This window comes from Eretmochelys imbricata, chromosome 1 (genome assembly GCF_965152235.1).
Source record: "Eretmochelys imbricata isolate rEreImb1 chromosome 1, rEreImb1.hap1, whole genome shotgun sequence".
NCBI classification, from domain to species: Eukaryota; Metazoa; Chordata; order Testudines; family Cheloniidae; genus Eretmochelys; species Eretmochelys imbricata.
Window position 1 is genome coordinate 17,662,076 of NC_135572.1, and position 18,480 is coordinate 17,680,555.

The 18,480-nt window shown below is 41.6% G+C and overlaps 1 protein-coding gene across 6 annotated transcripts in view; it reads right to left on the minus strand.

Moving 5' to 3' along the window:
• RSF1 (remodeling and spacing factor 1) overlaps positions 1-18,480 on the minus strand; it is a 115,709-nt gene that overhangs the window by 26,660 nt on the left and 70,569 nt on the right. For 5 of the 6 annotated variants that reach the window (XR_013344815.1, XM_077807160.1, XM_077807146.1 and 2 more), the window contains exons 11-15: positions 17,169-17,278; positions 10,373-10,440; positions 6,839-7,046; positions 4,794-5,017; positions 2,104-2,295 (exon numbers count right to left, since the gene is read on the minus strand). Coding sequence is in view for 5 of the 6 variants with exons in the window: in XM_077807160.1 (XP_077663286.1) it covers positions 2,104-2,295; positions 4,794-5,017; positions 6,839-7,046; positions 10,373-10,440; positions 17,169-17,278 (802 nt within the window). In the remaining variant the exon portion in view is untranslated. Of the gene's footprint in view, positions 1-2,066; positions 2,296-4,793; positions 5,018-6,838; positions 7,047-10,372; positions 10,441-17,168; positions 17,279-18,480 lie in introns of all 6 variants that reach the window. The other variant, XM_077807168.1, reaches the window with a different exon arrangement.

Genomic DNA, 18,480 nt, shown 5'->3' on the forward strand with positions numbered 1-18,480 from the left:
AGGCGCCTGAGCCGACCCAACGGGTACTGCTAGGGGAAAAACCTTCCGGCTACTGTGCACGCGACGCGCACACACCTAATTGGAATCAACATGAGCAAGTACTCGAAGAAGAACCAATCTTGCCAAACAAACCTAATTTCCTACATTGATATGGTTACTGGCCTAATGGATACAGGGAAGCAGAAAACATGGTATAATCTTGATTTTAGAAAGGCTTTTGTCCCACAGTCCCACATGACATTCTCAAAACCAAACGACGGAAATGTGGTCTAGATGAAATCACTGTAAAAGTGGGTGTACCACAGCGTGAAAGCCTGTACTCTATGTGTAGTTATCAATGGTTTACTGTCAGACTGGAAGGATGTATCTAATGGGGTCCAATGGGTCAGTTCTGGGTCTGGTATTATTCAATATTTTCATTAATGACTGCAATAATTAAATGGAGAGCATGTTTATTAAATTTGCAAAAGACCTCAAGCTAGGAGGGGTTGCAAGCACTTTGGATGACAGGACTAAAACTTAAAACAACCTTGACAAATTAGAAAAATTACTCTGAAATCAACCAGATAAAAATTAATAAAGACAAGTGCAAAGTACTTCACATAGCCCTGGTCTACACTGGGGGCGGGAGAGGGAAATCGATCTAATTTATGCAACTTCAGCTACGTAAATAACATAGCTGAAGTCAACGTACTTAGATCGACTTACCATGGTGTCTTCACCGCGGTGAGTCGACTGCTGCTGCTCCCCCGTCGACTCTGCCTGTGCCTCTCGCAGTGGCGGAGTACAGGAGTCGACGGGAGAGCGCTTGGGGGTCAATTTATCGCATCTAGACTAGACGCGATAATCGATCGCCGCTGGATCGATCGCTGCCCGCTGATCTGGCACGTAGTGAAGACATACCCTTAGAAAATAAAAACCAAACATACAACTACAAAAAGAGGAATAACTGGCTAGGTGGTAGCACTGCTGAAAAGGATCTGGGGGTTACAGAGTGGATGACAAAATGAATATATGAGTCAACAATGTGATATGAAAGATTAATGCCATTCCAACATGTATTAACAGGAGTGTCTCATATGAAAGACATGGAAGGTTAACTTCAGCACCGATGAGGCCCCAGCTAGAGTACTGGATCCAGTTCTGGGCGCCACAGTTTAGGAAAGTTTATGTGGACGAAGTGGAGGGAGTCCAGCAGAGCGCAACAAAATGATAAAAGGTTTAGAAAACCCGGCCTCTGATGAAAGGTTAAAAAAACTGGACATGGTTAGTCATGAGAAAAGAAGACTGAGGGGGGACCTGATAAGAGTCTTCCCATATGTTAAGACCTGTTACAAAGAGGACAGTGATCAATTGTTCTCCATGTTGACTGAAGGTAGGACAAGAAGTAATGGGCTTAATCTGCAGCCAGAGTTAGATATTAGGAAACATTTTTAACTAGAAGGGTAGTTAAACTCTGGAATAAGCTGCTAAACAAGGTTGCGGAATCCCCATTACTGGAGGTTTTTAAGAACAGGTTGGACAAACACCTGTTAGGAATGGTCTAGGTTTACTTGGTTCTGCCTCAGCACAGGGGACTGGACTAGATGACCTCTCGAGGTCTCTTCCAGCTCTACATTTCTATGATTCTATTAAAGTTTTAATTACAACTACAGGCATATTTAGGGGGACAGAACAAAATTACTCAATTTGGATACAACCAGGACACCAGGGTTAACGCCCTTACTCTTACGAAAGGGCTGTGGGATCTTTAATGACCACAACTGAAGTGTGACAAATACTCCTGTCCTCCACAATAACCGCATTTCCTCCTTTGCAATCCCAACATTTAACTACCAGATGGAGTAATTTCACACCAGGAAGTCAAGATAAGGGAAAGCAGGAAATTTGACAAATAGCAGTAATAATGCCTTGTTATATAAATTGATAGGGTGCATCACAAGGATACATTTAGATTTTGGGAAATATCAAGGATCTCAGAAAAGAATTCTCTGTGTATCTCTGACTAAATGCAAATCTTGTGTTCATTTTATGCCCCGTATTTCTCCCTTTCCACTATCACTCACATGTCAGCTCCTGCAAATGGTGGAGTGCTTGTTTTACCTTCACTGTCTGAACTGGGAAGCCTCCGTTTATGAAGTCGTCTTAGCTCCTTTCCATATCGAACACTTTTCTGTGAGCCATCGCTTTCTGAATCCTCCTTATAGTTAACTTGTCTCTTTTGATTCCGCCTTGATCTTCTCCGCCTAGTTTCCAGGTAATCATCATCACTGTAATCTGTATAATCACCACTTTCTGCAAAGAAGAAAACAGCCATACGCTTTATTCTGTTAAAATGAAAATGCACAGACCCACTGTCACATTTCCAAAAGGTATGTTTGTTCAAACAAAGTGCAACCTTGAGTGAACAAAATCAACCACTCTAGTCACAGGAAAACCTCAATCTTTAAGCCTCTAACGGGAAGGTTGTGATCTTGACTGGGTCCAGCCTCATACTACTCCACTGGCTCCCCATTCATTTCCAGCTTGAAATTGCCATCAGTTTTTAAATTCCACTATGGATTTTTCCAGTTACTCTCACAAACCTCTCCCACCCTCCTCTAGCATTGGTTTCCTTGTATCCTTCTATACAATCTTACCCCTACTTGTGTGAAACATACTTCTCCTCTACAGCTCCTGCCAACTAGAACAACCTGCTTGAATCTGAATTGATGATACAATCTCATTTCAATCTCCACTGGAAAAATACCTCTGGCCCTTGATTTTTATTTAACTCTAATTTTATTATATGCAAGCATTTTTAGATGAAGTCCATGAAAGATATTGACAGAATAACAGTGAACTGTAAGCAGTGGTAAAAAATGAAGTGGATAAACTCAATTCCCCAAACGAGAAGTGGCTAAACTCTGTGTACCTTAGTTTACCCTTGGCTATACTACTGATGGTAGGAAAGTACAGATTAATTGTTCTCAAGTCAGCAACAAGGAGATCAGTCCTATAGATTTCAAAGCTGCAGCTACACGTTTGGTCGGAATACCAGATGAGAGTGTTTATAACAACCAACCCAGTCGTTCCTAGTTCTCGGTGCACCAGACTTCTGCAGAATTAGAGCCTTTTTAAGGTCTAGCTTGTCAGCCACTTTTTCCAGCAGCTGAAAATAACTGTGGTAGTGGGATCATGTTTAGCTACTTTTTCTTTGAACCATGTCAAAAACATTATTCCACAGTATTAATGCTGCCTTTTCATTCCAGGGCCACCCAGAGGATTCAGGGGGCCTGGGGTCTTTGGCAGCAGGGGTCCTTCTGCTCCGGGTCTTCGGGGCACTTCGCTGAAGACATGGAGCGGAAGGACCCCCGCTGCCAAAGACCCAGAGTGGAAGAAGCAGCGGCAGGTCTTTGGAGGCGGGTCCTTCACTCTGCGTGTGTTCGGTAGCACTGAAGGACCCGCTGCCGAAGTGCCGCCGAAACCTCTCGTGGGGGCCCCTGAAACCTCTCGTGGGGGCTCCTGCAGGGCCCGGGGCAAATTGCCCCACTTGCCCCCCCCGGGCTGCCCTGTTTCATTCGCATCACAAGCTGCCCTGTCGTGTTATTAACTGAAATGACTCAGACTAAAACAGCCGCGTTTTTCCCTCAAAAACATTAAGGAAAAAGTGAGAGCAAGTCAACAAGAGAGCTCAATGAGAAACCTCAAATCTGGAGAAGAAAAAAAGCAACCCTCCGTGTTTGTTATTTCTTTAGAACCAAAGTAAGGCAAGGCAGGCTCTCCAGAAAGAGAGTTTGTGGGGGTAAGGAAAGGAACACATAGTTAAGGCCACCACCCTTTGTGCATGCGGTTGGTGAGGAGGGAAGAGAGAGAGAGAGAGATACACTGCCTTGTGGAAAGGAACAGGACTGAAAACCTTGAAGACTGAGGTTCTTTATTTGTCCACAAAACAGATGAATACTGGGCAGCAGCAGTGCAAGCTTCTCCAGGGGTCAGTCCTGGAGCCGGTTTTGTTCAACATCTTTATTAATGATCTCAATGATGGGATTAATTGCGCCCTCAGCAAGTTCGCAGATGACACTAAGCTGGGGGGAGAGGCAGACAGACTGGAGGGTCGGGATAGGGTCCAGAGTGACCTAGACAAATTGAAGGATTGGGCCAAAAGAAATCTGATGAGGTTCAACAAGGACAAGGGCAGAGTCCTGCACTTAGGAAGGAAGAATCCCATGCACTGCTACAGGCTGGGGACCGACTGGCTAAGCAGCAGTTCTGCAGAAAACGACCTGAGGATTACAATGGACGAGAAGCTGGATATGAGTCAGCAGTGTGCCTCTGTGGCCAAGAAAGCCAGCGGTATATTGGGCTGTATTAGTAGGAGCATTGCCAGCAGATTCAGGGTGATTATTCCCCTCTATTTGGCACTGGTGAGGCCACATCTGGAGTAGTGTGTCGAGTTTTGGGCCCCACACTACAAAAGGGATGTAGACAAATTGGAGGGAGTCCAAAAAGAAAATGATTAGGGGGCTGGGGCACAGGACTTATGAGGAGAGGCTGAGTGAACTGGGGTTATTTAGTCTGCAGAAGAGAAGAGTGAGGGGGGATTTGACAGCAGCCTTCAACTACCTGAAGGGTGGTTCCAAAGAGGATGCAGCTAGGCTGTTCTCAGATGACATATGACTTGACTGAATCCATATAGCCAAGTCCAAAGTCCAGGCCAAGATTAGAACTCAGGAGTGTGTAAGCCACCTGTCCTTTTGCTTGGGCCCTCTTCTCTGACACACAACAGCTAACTCTTCAAAAGTTAAGCTTACCAGACTCCCTACTTAAATTGTCCTCAGAGTCTTCCTCTTCGTCATCCTCTGAATATTTTTTCTTGACTGTTTTTCTTCGTAACCGCCTGCTTTGTCTCATTGGCCTGGAGTGGTGTCGCTTGGGTCTACTGGCACAGAACTCTGCATCACTGTCTTCGTTTGACAGCTGATCATCTTCACTTTCATCTGGGTTTTCCTCTGATACAACAAACTCGTCCTGAGATCTGTTAAAAAAAATTACAGCCAAAAGATACTTGAAATAAATGAACTAAAATACTGTAACATATAGGAGTTAGATATATTTAATATAGCTTATAATAAATTTAGATGTTATTTCAAGAATACATTTCTCTCTCTCTGTCTGGAGAGCCTAAGAGTGTTTCACAAAAATGAATGAATCTTCTCAAAACTAATGTGAGGCATCAAATCTTTACGCTGAGATCAACATACACAACACTGAAATTAAACACTTGCTGCATACCTGAAGGTGCCTTTACAGAATATAACGTTACACAGTAGATTAGGACAGTAAGTGAATTCAAATGCTGTATCTAATTGACACTGCAGGTGGCTTTATTTAGGCTGCATTCTAATTGGCTCAGTACTTCAGGATAAACACCACTATTCTTATGAAACATTCTTTAAGTACCCACAAATGGTCAAGACTTCAGTTTGTGTGTCTTGTATGAAATATGGCACCCTCACACCTACAGTGCCTTCTGTCATACTGGTTCAGTAATAGTTCAGGCAGAACACCAGCTGCGAAACAGTTTCATGTTTCGCCTACAGTAGGTGTTCCCTTGAGGTCTCTCATTCAAGCACTGACTAAATACAAATCTATTCACTTGTGAGAGTTGAAAGAATCATATCCATGAAGCTGATGCATTTATGAATAAACTTCTAATTCACTGATTTATATTACTGGTCTTTCAGCCCTCCTGTCATATAAAGACTGAGCCAATTTATATAACAGTTAAGCAGCCTACCTGAAAAAAAAGGTTCATATGCAACAGTAATAGGCATCCAACTTTCCCATATGAATGCAAACTCTCATCTAACAGCCAACAGGTAATTAGTAGAGATTATTGTTGAAAATACGTGGACTCATCAATGCAGCGCTAATTCAGTGAGATTTTTACAGGCTGAATTCACTAATTAGGAAAGTTCCAGCACATCTTGCTCAACCACTGAAAAACCTTCAACACCATCACATGTGGAAAATGGAGCTGAAGAGATTTAAATAGAAATAGTTCCAAAACACAACAAGAGGGGTAATGAACAGCATGTCAGCTTTACGGGCTCTCAGCAAAAGGGAGGGAACAAAGTCTTGTACCCTTTAGTGAGTCTTTAGGAGGCATAAAAAAAGGACTGAAAGGATTTTTAACTTTAGAAATTCAGGTCTGTCTGATCTGGAGAATTCTGATGACTGAAAAACTAATGAAATGGCAGCATCCCAAGAAAGTGAAAAGCTGAGCAATTCAGAAGGAAAAGGGATTTTTAATCAGACTGCTTAAAATGTATTTAACATTTTAGGTTTCATATTCTTGAGAGGGTAAACTCTACCTTTTCCTGATCTCCACATCTAGTTCTGCTGGTTTTTGAACCTCAAATCTGTAGTATGCTAAAAATCAAAAGTTGATTTCTATAGCCTCCTTTAATTCTAAGATATCTATGAGGTCTTGTCTACACTAGAAAGTTGTGACTAGATTTTCTATATTGATAGTATAAGATGCCTTATACGAGCACTGCAATTCCCATACAGTAAGAAACACAACTCTATTGGTATAAAAGTCACCTTTATACCAATATAAATGTGTCCACACTAGGGCTTTCACTGATGTGACTATTTTTTTTTTTTAAACAAAAACACCATACCCCTAACTGAAAGAGTTAGACTAATAAAAATTCTAAGTCTAGACCTGGCCTTAACAGGAAACCCACTCTTACAGCTTCAAACCGCAAAGAGACAACCCAGTGGCATTGTAAATTCACAGAAACCTGTAGTGGTTAATAACCCAAGACTAGTAGTTTAAACAGCTACCTACCCATCACTGATCCTGAACTCATCCTCACTCTCTTCCTCATCCAGGTTACTATCACTATCGAGGTCGTTCAGTCGCCGTCGTTTCTTGCGACGTGCTGCAGCAGCCCTTTGTGGCCGCTTATTTTCTTTCCTTTCTTCCTCTAGGATGGTGGAAATGTCTTTTCCCCGGTGACCTGTGATATTAGACATGTCTTTGCCTCTGCCAACACCTGTGTTAGTGGGAGAGGGGGAAAATAAGCTGCAAGTTAATTATAGCATTTCATATTCAATTTCACAGAGACCTTCCCATCCTGCTGCTAATTTCAACTTCCTTTTATAAAGGAGACCCCTCTCATCATCCAAGACTCAAGTTCTTGAACCCAGCTTTCTTACATCCACAGCTATACTAATGTGTCCAGTTTTGGGCCCCACACTACAAGAAGGATGTGGATAAATTGGAAAGAGTCCAGCGAAGGGCAACAAAAATGATTAGGGGTCTGGAACACACAACTTATGAAGAGAGGCTGAGGGAACTGGGATTGTTTAGTCTGCAGAAGAGAAGAATGAGGGGGGATTTGATAGCTGCTTTCAACTACCTGAGAGGTGGGTCCAGAGAGGATGGTCCTAGACTATTCTCAGTGGTAGAAGAGGACAGGACAAGGAGTAATGGTCTCAAGTTGCAGTGGGGGAGGTTGAGGTTGGATATTAGGAAAAACTTTTTCACTAGGAGGGTGGTGAAACACTGGAATGCGTTACCTAGGGAGGTGGTAGAATCTCCTTCCTTAGAAGTTTTTAAGGTCAGGCTTGACAAAGCCCTGGCTGGGATGATTTAGTTGGTGTTGGTCCTGCTTTTGAGCAGGGGGTTGGACTAGATGACCTCCTGAGGCCCCTTCCAACCCTGATATTCTATGATTCTATGATATAGAGTATTTTTTTGGAAGAGCTATAATCCCTAACACTTGGGAGCACAAACCAACTATTAACCCAGGGGATGTTAGAAAGAAGTTTCCCTATGGGCAGGTTACTGGAAAACTGTGCATTACAGGAATGCCAGCACCTTTCTCTGAAGCATCTGATATTGGCTACTGTCTGGGACAGCATACTGGGCTAGATGGACCACTGATCTGATAGGAACATATTAAAATGCTATGTCATAAGACAAACTCAGGGACACACAAAAACAAGATTATGAATGTTCTTGGACGACAAGAAGTCTGAATATGATGTGGGACTGAAGGAAAGCTAGGGAGTAGATTCAAGGACATGACGTGCTTGGGATAACTGAAAGGGAACAGTATTATTAAGAGTATTGTTATTGTTATAGACAGAATAGAAGAGTGCGGTGGGGGAAGAGGTGAGACAGGAAAATTAGAGATACGGTTCTCGTAATCAAGGTGAGAGATACCCAAGTCATGGATAAGTGTTGTAGTGGCGGAGAGAGAGATAGGAAAGAACACACCGATTTTAAAGAAGTAGTAGTAACAAGACTTAGTGAGGGAACTGCGTGTGGCTGAAGGAGAGTTGGGAAGTCTGAGATGGCATTAGCAGCTTGGGAGACAACGGATAGTAGCAGAGTTCTTAGTGATGCCAGAGAGCAAATGAATGGAGAAGGACGAAGGATTAGGAGGAAAGATGAGCAGCCCTGTTTTGGAGAGACTAGATTTGAGTTGATAGCAAGACATCTACAAAAGGTGTAGTTGTGAGATGTGAGAGTCAGTCAATCAATCAATGGCACCAATGGTCTTTACAGAGCATGGTGTACGTCCCGATGATTTCTTTGGCAATCATCTATAAAGGACTGCCAAGGGAGATGGGAGTCACCAGGCAGCTATATCCATAGGCCTTCTACCCGGCGTATTTTACTCCAGCCACTTATGCACCAGTAGTTAGCATATGCTAACAAACTATTGCCATAACTGAATGCAAGAGGTGGGCTGTGGTTGCACACCCTATCACATACAACCTGACTGGGGAACTAGTTTTGAAAACTGGCCGATTAGGAGGTGACATGAGCCCTACCACAAGGAAATAAGTAGTGGGAACATTAGCTTAGCAGCATTTAGATAGCTAAGCTGAGCAGCAGTCAGGGTATACTGACGTTTATTGATGCAATTATAAAACAAAAAATAAATACAAAGTGTGTGCACACGCCCACACTCCCAAACCTGAAAGAGCTGTGTGTGGCTCTCTCACAAACAGAAGTTGGTCCAATGAAAGATATTACAACCTGAGGCCGTATACCCTCACACAACACCATATGAGAATGATGAAGCATGGTCACTCCCTCTGTTGTCCTAACCACGTCTGGTCCTGAAGGCTCAGGGTGTTCCCCATGATAAGTAACACCATGTCTGGATGGAAGTGCTCCAGAAGATAGATACCACTTTTAGTGTTAAAAATATTTTGTTTAGTTGTTTTTATCTTGGTGGGACAGAGACTTAATTTACTTGTATTAATTGAATTATTAATTATGTTAGGGTCCTTAGAGCCTTGAATAAGTACACTTATTACTTTAAATCTAAATAAATAGAAAAATAATCAGGCTTGATTTTCAGACTGCCTGTGCACATCCATAGGGCTTTTGAAAAAACAGGCATAGTTCTGGGGATTCAAAAAGAACAGGAGGAAGGGATTATCTGAACATTTTAAACATGCAAGAGATGTTGAAGCACAAATCCCACTGACAGGCAGTAGGCACCGAGCTCCTAAATCCCTTGGGCATATTTGGAAAAATCTCCCTCAGATCTTCACCATGTCACAAAAGAAAAAGGTTTCAGAGTAACAGCTGTGTTAATCTGTATCTGCAAAAAGAACAGGAGTACTTGTGGCACCTTACAGACTAAAATTAAAACTTATGCTCTAATAAATTTGTTAGTCTCTAAGGTGCCACAAGTACTCCTGTTCCTTTTTACAAAAGAAAAAGAAAGACAAATTAGAATAATAAGATTAAGCTATAATTTTCTAACTTCGTTCTATTTTATTTTTTTTTAAGCTATTAGCTCCTTCCATCTGAGGATCTCAAAGAGATTTACAAGCATTAATGAATAAAGTTTCACAACACATCTGTGCAGTACGGAAGTACTGACCAAGATTAGGGCCAACATTTTCAAGATATTCACTAGCTTTGGGTGCCTCAATGTGAAAACACATATTAGCCCAATTTCCAGAGGTATTGAACACCAGCAGCACCCAGCGGCTTCCTAATCTGGCCATCCAAAGTTAGGGAGTTATTATAAAATGTTTGGTTCTTGATGCTGAGTTTTATGTTTAGATATTTAAAAAAGTAAAAACGTAAATTATTAACAAAAGCTACATGATTTTTCTCTACATGGACTCTCCAACACATGATACCCATTGCCCCACAACCAGGGAAATTGCTACAGTATTTGCATTTGAAAGTCCAGTAGTAAAAATGTCAAGTTATGCAGAGATTCAGATGAGGTATCAAAGGTCAGGACTACATGCATTCCCTCTGGCATTGTAATAGAATGTGCGTCATACCAGCCCAACATGTCACCCATTTTAACTAAACAAATAGTAAGTAACAGAAACATACCTCCTCCATCGGCCTCCTTGATATCATCTTCTATTGCTTCATCAATTGCCTCATCAAATTCATCAAATCTAAAAATAGTATCTTTTATTTACTACTTTGAAACAGAGCACAATTCAGATATATTTTGAAGTCACGTCTCAAAATCTAAAATAGCTGTAAGAATTCAGAGTGCTTCAGACATTCCAAAAGTGAGGGAAAGTGGTAAAATAATCAGAAAATCATCATACGTATTCATAGTGTACTAGACAGATGCTCAATGGGTTTTTTTAAAAATATGTAGAGCATGTCCAGCTTCTAGCACAATCTAGCAGGATGGATATATATTACTACCTGGGCTGACTTACTAATAATTTAGATAAATTCACAAAAACACCTCCTTCTTACAGGGTATGCTACTGAATTAAAAAAAACACAATGTGAATATTTTGTTTTAAAAGTATTTCAGCAAAAATTTTCACAAGAAATAGTTGCTTATTGATTATGCCAAACACCCCCCTCCTACCCCGATGGCATATGCATCTTTGTCCACCCCCAGCTTATGCAGTCAGGGACTAGAGATATGCAGAACATGGGATTGCATCCCTACCTTGGCTAATAGTCATTGATGTTTCTATCCTTCATGAGTTTATATAGTTTTGGCCTTCACAACATCCCCTACAACTAGAACCACAGGTTGACTGTGTGATGTGTGAAGTACTTCCTTTTTTTGGTTTAAGCCCACTGCCTGTTAATTTCATTGGGTGACCCCTCCTTTTTGTGTTATGTGAAGGGATAAACAACACTTGCCTATTCACTTTCTCCACCCCAGTCATGATTTTATAGACCTCTATCATATCCCCCTTAGTCGTCTCTTTACTAACCTGAACAGTCCCAGTCTTTTTAATCTCTCTTCACACAGAAGATGTTCCACACCCCTAATGATTTTTGTTGCCCTTCTCTGTAACTTCTCCAATTCCAGTATATCTTTTTTGACATGGGGCAACTAGAACTACATGCAGGATTCAAGGTGTGGGCGTACCATGGATTTATAGAGTGGCGTGATGATATTTTCTCTCTTATTATCTACCCCTTTCCTCATGGGTCCTAACATTGTTATTTTATTATTATTTTTTTTTGGACTGCTGCTGCAGCACATTCAGAGGATGTTTTCAGAGAACTATCCACAATGACTCCGAGATCTCTGTCTGGAGTGGTAACAGCTAATTTAGATCCCATCATTTTGTACGTATAGATGGGATTATGTTTTCTAATCTGCATTACTTTGCATTTTTCAACATGGAATTTCATCTGCCATTTGGTTGCCCAGTCATCCGGTTTTGTGAGATCCACTTGTAACTCTTCACAGTCAGTTTCGGATGTAACTATCTTGAGTAGTTTTGTATCATCTGCAAATTTTGCCACATCCTTGTTTATCCCTTTTTCCAGATCATTTATGAATATTTTGAATAGCACTGGTCCCAATACAGATCCTTGGGGAACACCACTATTTATCTCTCTCCATTCTGAAAACTGACCATTTACTCCTACCCTTTGTTTCCTGTCTTTTAACCAGTTACTGATCCATGAAATCTTATCCCATGACTGCTTACTTTGCTTAAGACCCTTTGGTGAGGGACCCTGTCAAAGGCTTTTTGAAAATCCAAGTATACTATATCCACTGGATCATCCTGTCCACGTTTGTTGACCCTCTCAAAGAATTCTAACAGATTGGTAAGGCATGATTTCACTTTACAAAAACCATGTTGACTCTTCCCCAACAAATCGTGTCCATCTATGTGTCTGATAATTTTGTTCTTTACTATAGTTTCAACAAATTTGCCTGGTACTGAAGTTAGACTTACCAGCCTGTTATTGCCAGGATCACCACTGCAGCCTTTTTAAAAAATTGGTGTCACATTAACTATCCTCCAGTCATCTGGTACAGAAAATGATGTAAGTGATAGGTTACATTCCACACTTAGTGGTTCTATAATTTCATATGCGAGTTCCTTCAGAACTCGAGTGAATAATATCTGGTCTTGGTGACTTATTTACTATTTAATTTATCAATTTGTTCCACAACGTACTCTACCGATACCTCACTCTGGGACAGTTGCTCAGATCTGTCACCGAAAAAGAATGGCTCAGATGTAGGAATCTCCCTCATATCTTCTGCAGTGAAGATTGGTACAAAGAATTCATTTAGCTTCTCCACAACGGCCTTATCGTCCTTGAGTGCATCTTTAGCACCTCAATTGTCCAATGGCACACTGATTGTTTGGCAGGCTTCCTGCTTCTGATGTACTTTAAAAAAATTTTTGTTGTCACTTTTTGAGTCTTTGGCTAGTTCCTCTTCAAATTCTTTTTTGGCCTGCCTAATTATATTTTCACACTTGACTTGCCAGAGTTTATGCTCCTTTCTATTTTCCTCAGTAGGATTTAACATCCAATTTTTAAAGGGTGCCTTTTTGCCTTTACCTACTTTTCCTTAACCACCTTAACCATGGTAGCACTTTTTTGGTCCTCTTACTATGTTTTTTAATTTGGGGTACACATTTAATTTGAGCCTCTATTATGGTGATTTTAAAAGTTTTCATACAACTTGCAGGCATTTCACTTTTGTGACTGTACCTTTTAATTTCCGTTTACCTAGCTTCCTTATTTTGTGTAGCTCCTATTTCTGAAATTAAATGCTACTGTGGTGGAATTCTTGGTATTTTCCCACCCCCACAAGGATGTTAAATTTAATTATATTATGGTCACTATTATTTACAGGTTGAAATATGCTGTAAAGTAAACTGGAAGGACAAAAGCAAAAGTATTCTTTTTTCATATTTTGTATGTTTGCTATAGCAGCCTTTACAATTTTGAATGTGACTTTGTACATGAGAAAGCAATTTAAAGGCAATCTGCAAATAGAAGAAAACAGGGTCTGTTCCCTCTTTGGTTTGATGTACAAAAGACGACAGGTTTTTGTTTAAAAAGATATGTTTAGTTTAGTTTCTTCAGTTGGAAACTCAGGTCTTGTCTACCTTGGTTTCCCTGGAAGACACTATAGATGGGCAAAAAGCTAGTAGGCCTATGACATCTGATGCATGGAAATGAAATTGGATTAATTGTCTGGAGAAGTACATTTTATTCAGGTTTCAGAGTAACAGCCGTGTTAGTCTGTATTCGCAAAAAGAAAAGGAGTACTTGTGGCACCTTAGAGACTAACCAATTTATTTGAGCATAAGCTTTCGTGAGCTACAGCTCACTTCATCAGATGCATTCTGTGGAAAATACAGAAGATGTTTGTTTTTATACACACAAATCATGAAAAAATGGGTGTTTATCACTACAAAAGGTTTTCTCTCCCCCCACCCCACTCTCCTGCTGGTAATAGCTTATCTAAAGTGACCACTCCTTACAATGTGTATGATAATCGAGGTGGGCCATTTCCAGCATAAATCCAGGGTTTAACAAGAACGTCTGAAGAGGGGTGCGGGGTTAGGAAAACAAGGGGAAATAGGTTATAAACCTCAACCTAAGCTGTCTCTCTGAGATTGACTGTCTCTAAGTTTTGCTTCCAGGACCTCCTGTGTTCACAGAAGGGTGTTCCTACCTTTCATATATCCAGTTAATGAGTGGCACCTGCCACACAGAGCCTGTGGGACTTCAGCAGTTTGATAGACAGATAAAATTCTACTTCCTCCCCCCGTCATATTTTTTAATTTAAATGCTTACCAGCTGGAGAAAACCTATTTTAATAAAGGTTCAGCCCTTAACTGAATGAGCGAGAGAGATCCTCATTCTGTACCTTATATGCAAAACAGGGAAACTATTCCTAATATTTCTTTGGGTGAAAGCCAGCAGATTTTCTTCATAACAAAAGATTTCTGGCCTTCTTTGTATATCATAAAGAAGCAAATCCTCACATTTGCATGTCACCTTTAAAGTGCATTTATGGTAAAATAAGCAACTCTGAAATACCACCTTTGTGAGGTTTATTCTAAGGTACTTCCAAACAAGATTTTTTTCTTCTAACAAAAATCTTTTCACTTCATTTTGTCTTTGGAACAATTAAGCTATTCCTTCCATTCCACATATCACTACTAATAACTATTTTGGAATCAAGTGTTAGCTGACAATTGTCTTTCCATATATGAGGCACAACACAGGACAGCTTGCTCTTCTGCAGTTTTAGTAGTTCAGTAGGTTTGATTTTTTTTAACCTGTTCATCAGTAAGTGATGCCGATGACTCCAAAGACACAGAAAGCAGGTATCTGAACAGAACTAACATATATTTTATAGATTCATTTATGAGCAAAATAAGACTTTAGGATTTATTTTCCCTCACTGAAGGAGGGCCTACACAGTTCCCATTAACACAAACTAGACTTCCATTGTATATGTGTGAATTTGAAGTCATGTACAGACAATACACACACACACATTCACAAACTCAAAGACATCTATGATGTACTGTGCAAGAGACACTTCTGTCATTTTAGATAGTAAGACTGAGTATCAAATGTAATGCTGTATGAAACAAATTATTTCCATTTAAAAATCGCAAGCCCTGCAGGACTTTATAAACCCATCGCAGTACTGTCAAAATATCCTAGAGGCAAAAACATTTTCCATTGGCTCAGTGACTGCCTCAACTGTCAGGAGCATGATAGCAAATCTATAAAAACCTGCCCTTAGCATCATGTCTCTTACAAGCGATATTGAATTTTATATACCAGCAGTAATATTTTCCTCAGTGTGGCATGTGTTGTTAACTAAGGGAGGTTACTCCTGAGGCATTCTGTTATAAAAAAATTAAAAATTCTGCACTCAATATTTTAAAATTCTGCAGATTTTATTTGTCAAATGTGGAGGCTCCAACATGGTATTGGGGAGCACATGCCACTGGCTGCACAAAAGTGGGAGATCACTGTACAGTTCCCTGCCCCGGGACACAGACTCAGCGGTGAGGCTGCACCCAATCCCGACAGCACAAGGACCGGCCTGCCCCTCCATGCCAGGTGCATCAGGTGTGGGCAGGCAGGCTCATCAAGGCAGGATCCAAGTGTGGAGGGGCTTAATGTGGGGGGATCCAGGTGTAGGTTTAGAGGGTTCTGTGTGGGGCAATCTGGGTGCAAATGGCTCAGTGGGGGGATCCGGTGCGAGGGGAGGGGGGTAAGTCTGGATGCACAGGGGCTTGTTGGAGGGCTCTGGGTGCAATGGTAATGGGACTCTGCAGGGGGTCCAAGTGAAGGTGGTTGGGGCTCAGCGGGAGGGATAGAGGGGTCTGGTGTGGGGGGATAGAGCTCTGAACGGGGGTCTGAGTGTGGGGGTCTCAGTGGCGGGGTGCCGATGTTGGGAGAGTGGGATGGGGATCCAGGTGCATCTGGTTGGGGCTCGGTAGGGTGGGGATCTGGATGAGGGTGGTTCGTTGAGGTGGTCCCGGTGCAGGGGAGTGGGGCTCGTCGGGGGGGGGGGGTTCTGGGTATGGGGGGAGGGTGAGGCTTTGCAGGAGAGTCTGGAGCAAGAGGGGGTCTGGATGTATGGGGGTTGGGTGGAGGGGGGAGCAGCTTCCTGTACAGGGATCCCTCCCCCTGCAGATGAGGGGCGATGGGTGCAGGAAGCGTGTGGGAGTTTGCAGAGCTTCCTACAGCCAGCAGAGAAATCTGGGGGTGGGTCTGACACGGCCCCGGATGCCGGGCAGGGGAAAAGTCAGTCTCGTCCTCCCCAGCTCTGCCGGGACTAGCAGCTGAGCCTGGTGCAGGGTAAGAGCCACCAGCCAGGTCTTCCCCAGTCCCACCTGCTGCCACACAGTGATTTACCTCTCTGCCAGCTGCCCTGGTTACCCAAAACATACTGCTGGGGAGGGTCACATGATTGCTCTTGTGGCTTCCCTATGAGAAAGTCACTTTTCTGCGAGGAAGCAAAGAAATCTGCGGGGGACAAATTCTGTGCATGCGCAGTGGCACAGAATTCCCCCAGGAGTAGGTGGTACTGAAAAATATCAACAGTTAATTAAGATAAAATTCCTGAGTGCTCAGTGAACATCACACTGACAAATTCATCATGTTATATTAATGCCCTATCATTCACTGAGAGGAGAGCCAAATTAGTTATTGGCTTAAACATGGTTGTTGCCAGCACGGTTTTAAACAGTTTTCTTGCGGACCAACATGGCCATTGATCACTTAAAAGCAGTACTAGCTATGCTGTACGACAAACTACTTCAGGAAGTAATCTACAGCACAGTTCTAGAACATACTTGGGGCGGGGGGGGGGGGGGGGGGGAAATCTTATGAACCTGCTAGCAATAACTGTCTAGAAACACAGGTGACATGACTATTCTGTTTCCAGCTATTCTGCAGAAGTAAAGTTCATTTTTCTCACTTTGTCTCTTGTGATAAGGTTTTTATTTGTACATTCCTTCAGATGTTTTCAGAGGAAAGGGGCAATCGGAAAAAAGGAATAGGAACGCAAAGCTTTCAGACATTTGTATTAGTCAGTCCTCCATTAGAGGGGAGAACAGATGTATTGGCCAGTATTAGTATTTTGCATATAGTGCAATAAGAATAAAGTATTTTCTAAGATGGTTTTATTTCCCATATCAGTGCGCTAAACACTGTATCTGCTCTTATGTCGGTCATCCAAAGTGGCACCTTTGCTCTATGCTTGGTAATCATGTATAGTATTCAAAAGCAAGACTGAAGACACTATAATTTGATCAGTTGGCTAACCATAAAAGTACCCTCTAAGAAGCAGGTGAGTGGATGGACAGAGGAAATGGCAATATATTATTATTCACCAGTTGGAGAACAAGCTGCCTACCTGTAACTTATGCATTTCCGTGTTCTAGTAGACCTCCTTTCAAGCCGTTTTGATTTTGACTTTTTGGAGTCTTTCTTCTTTTCTTCCTGACTTTCCAGTATTTCTGGCTCCTGTTGAAGTATGACAACAAGTGTTAATTATGCTGGAGCAGATATCAGATAGCTTTGTCTCCCCTCTTAAGATTCACGAAGACTGAGCTGGAATTGTCTATTTTCATGTCAAACAGATAAGTGGTGTGTGCAAAACATTTCAAGTTCCCAAGTGGCTGACTTATATACAGGTACCTAGTTCACAGGTACCCAGTTCTCTTTGTGGTACTACAGATAACAAAGGCAAGATTTACTAGCAACATAATCCTGTAAGTACCTGGATTGAGGATGTAGATTACAGTTACAGTAGTGACATTATGATTCTAGTTGAGGTGACACTTTCAGGCCTTGTCCATGCTACAGTTGAACAAGATAGTTGCCAACAAGTGTTTGCAGCCATTGTAAACTGGGATTTTTTCCTGTGTGTACCATTATATTGATCACCTCCTCTAGACAGCTGACAGTTCTGGAGAAAAAGATCCATATTATGTCCCCACTCTTTGCATACCTTTTTGTGGTACAGTTTCAGTCCCACTCTGGACAGGGCTTTAAATTCTATGCCATTATTTCCAGAGCCTTAGTTTTCAATAAAAATTGACCTTTGGGCTGAATGTTTTGTTCTTATCAAGAGGTGTAGTGATGGTTTGTTTTTTGGGGAGAAAGAGGCTTGTGGTGTTTTGTTTTTTTAAGTTTGGTGAAATCCCATTGAGCCATTTCTCTGTTATCCAAGTGTGGAGGGAGAAAATTTGTTTTAGCACAATGAGTTACAGTGGATAAGTCTACCTGACATTTATGGTTTGAACAAGTTTAAATGTAAAAGCTCATTTACTGGGCCTGGATTAAATCATCTGTTAGGAAGGCATAAGAAAAAATCACTTTGAAATGAGTTTATGAGGGAAAAAGCACAAGCTCTGAAGGAGCAAACCATTTTTCTCCCATTTGGGGAGTTGGCGCGGGGGGCGGGGGGGAGGGAGGGAGGGAAGGTCAATAAAAACTTTTGCCACAACATTCTGGCTGAAATCTTGCAAGGCAATGGAAAGAATTATGATTCCTTCAGCAGCTGTAACTCACAGTGTACACTTGTATTAAGACAAACAGTTAATACAATATCCAGTATCAGAAGATCCTGCCTATAGTAATAGAGAAGTTATGGATGCTGTGGGCACCATAACTTGGAATTTTCTGACTTTTGTGAATATAAAAGCCAAAATCAAAACACTGTT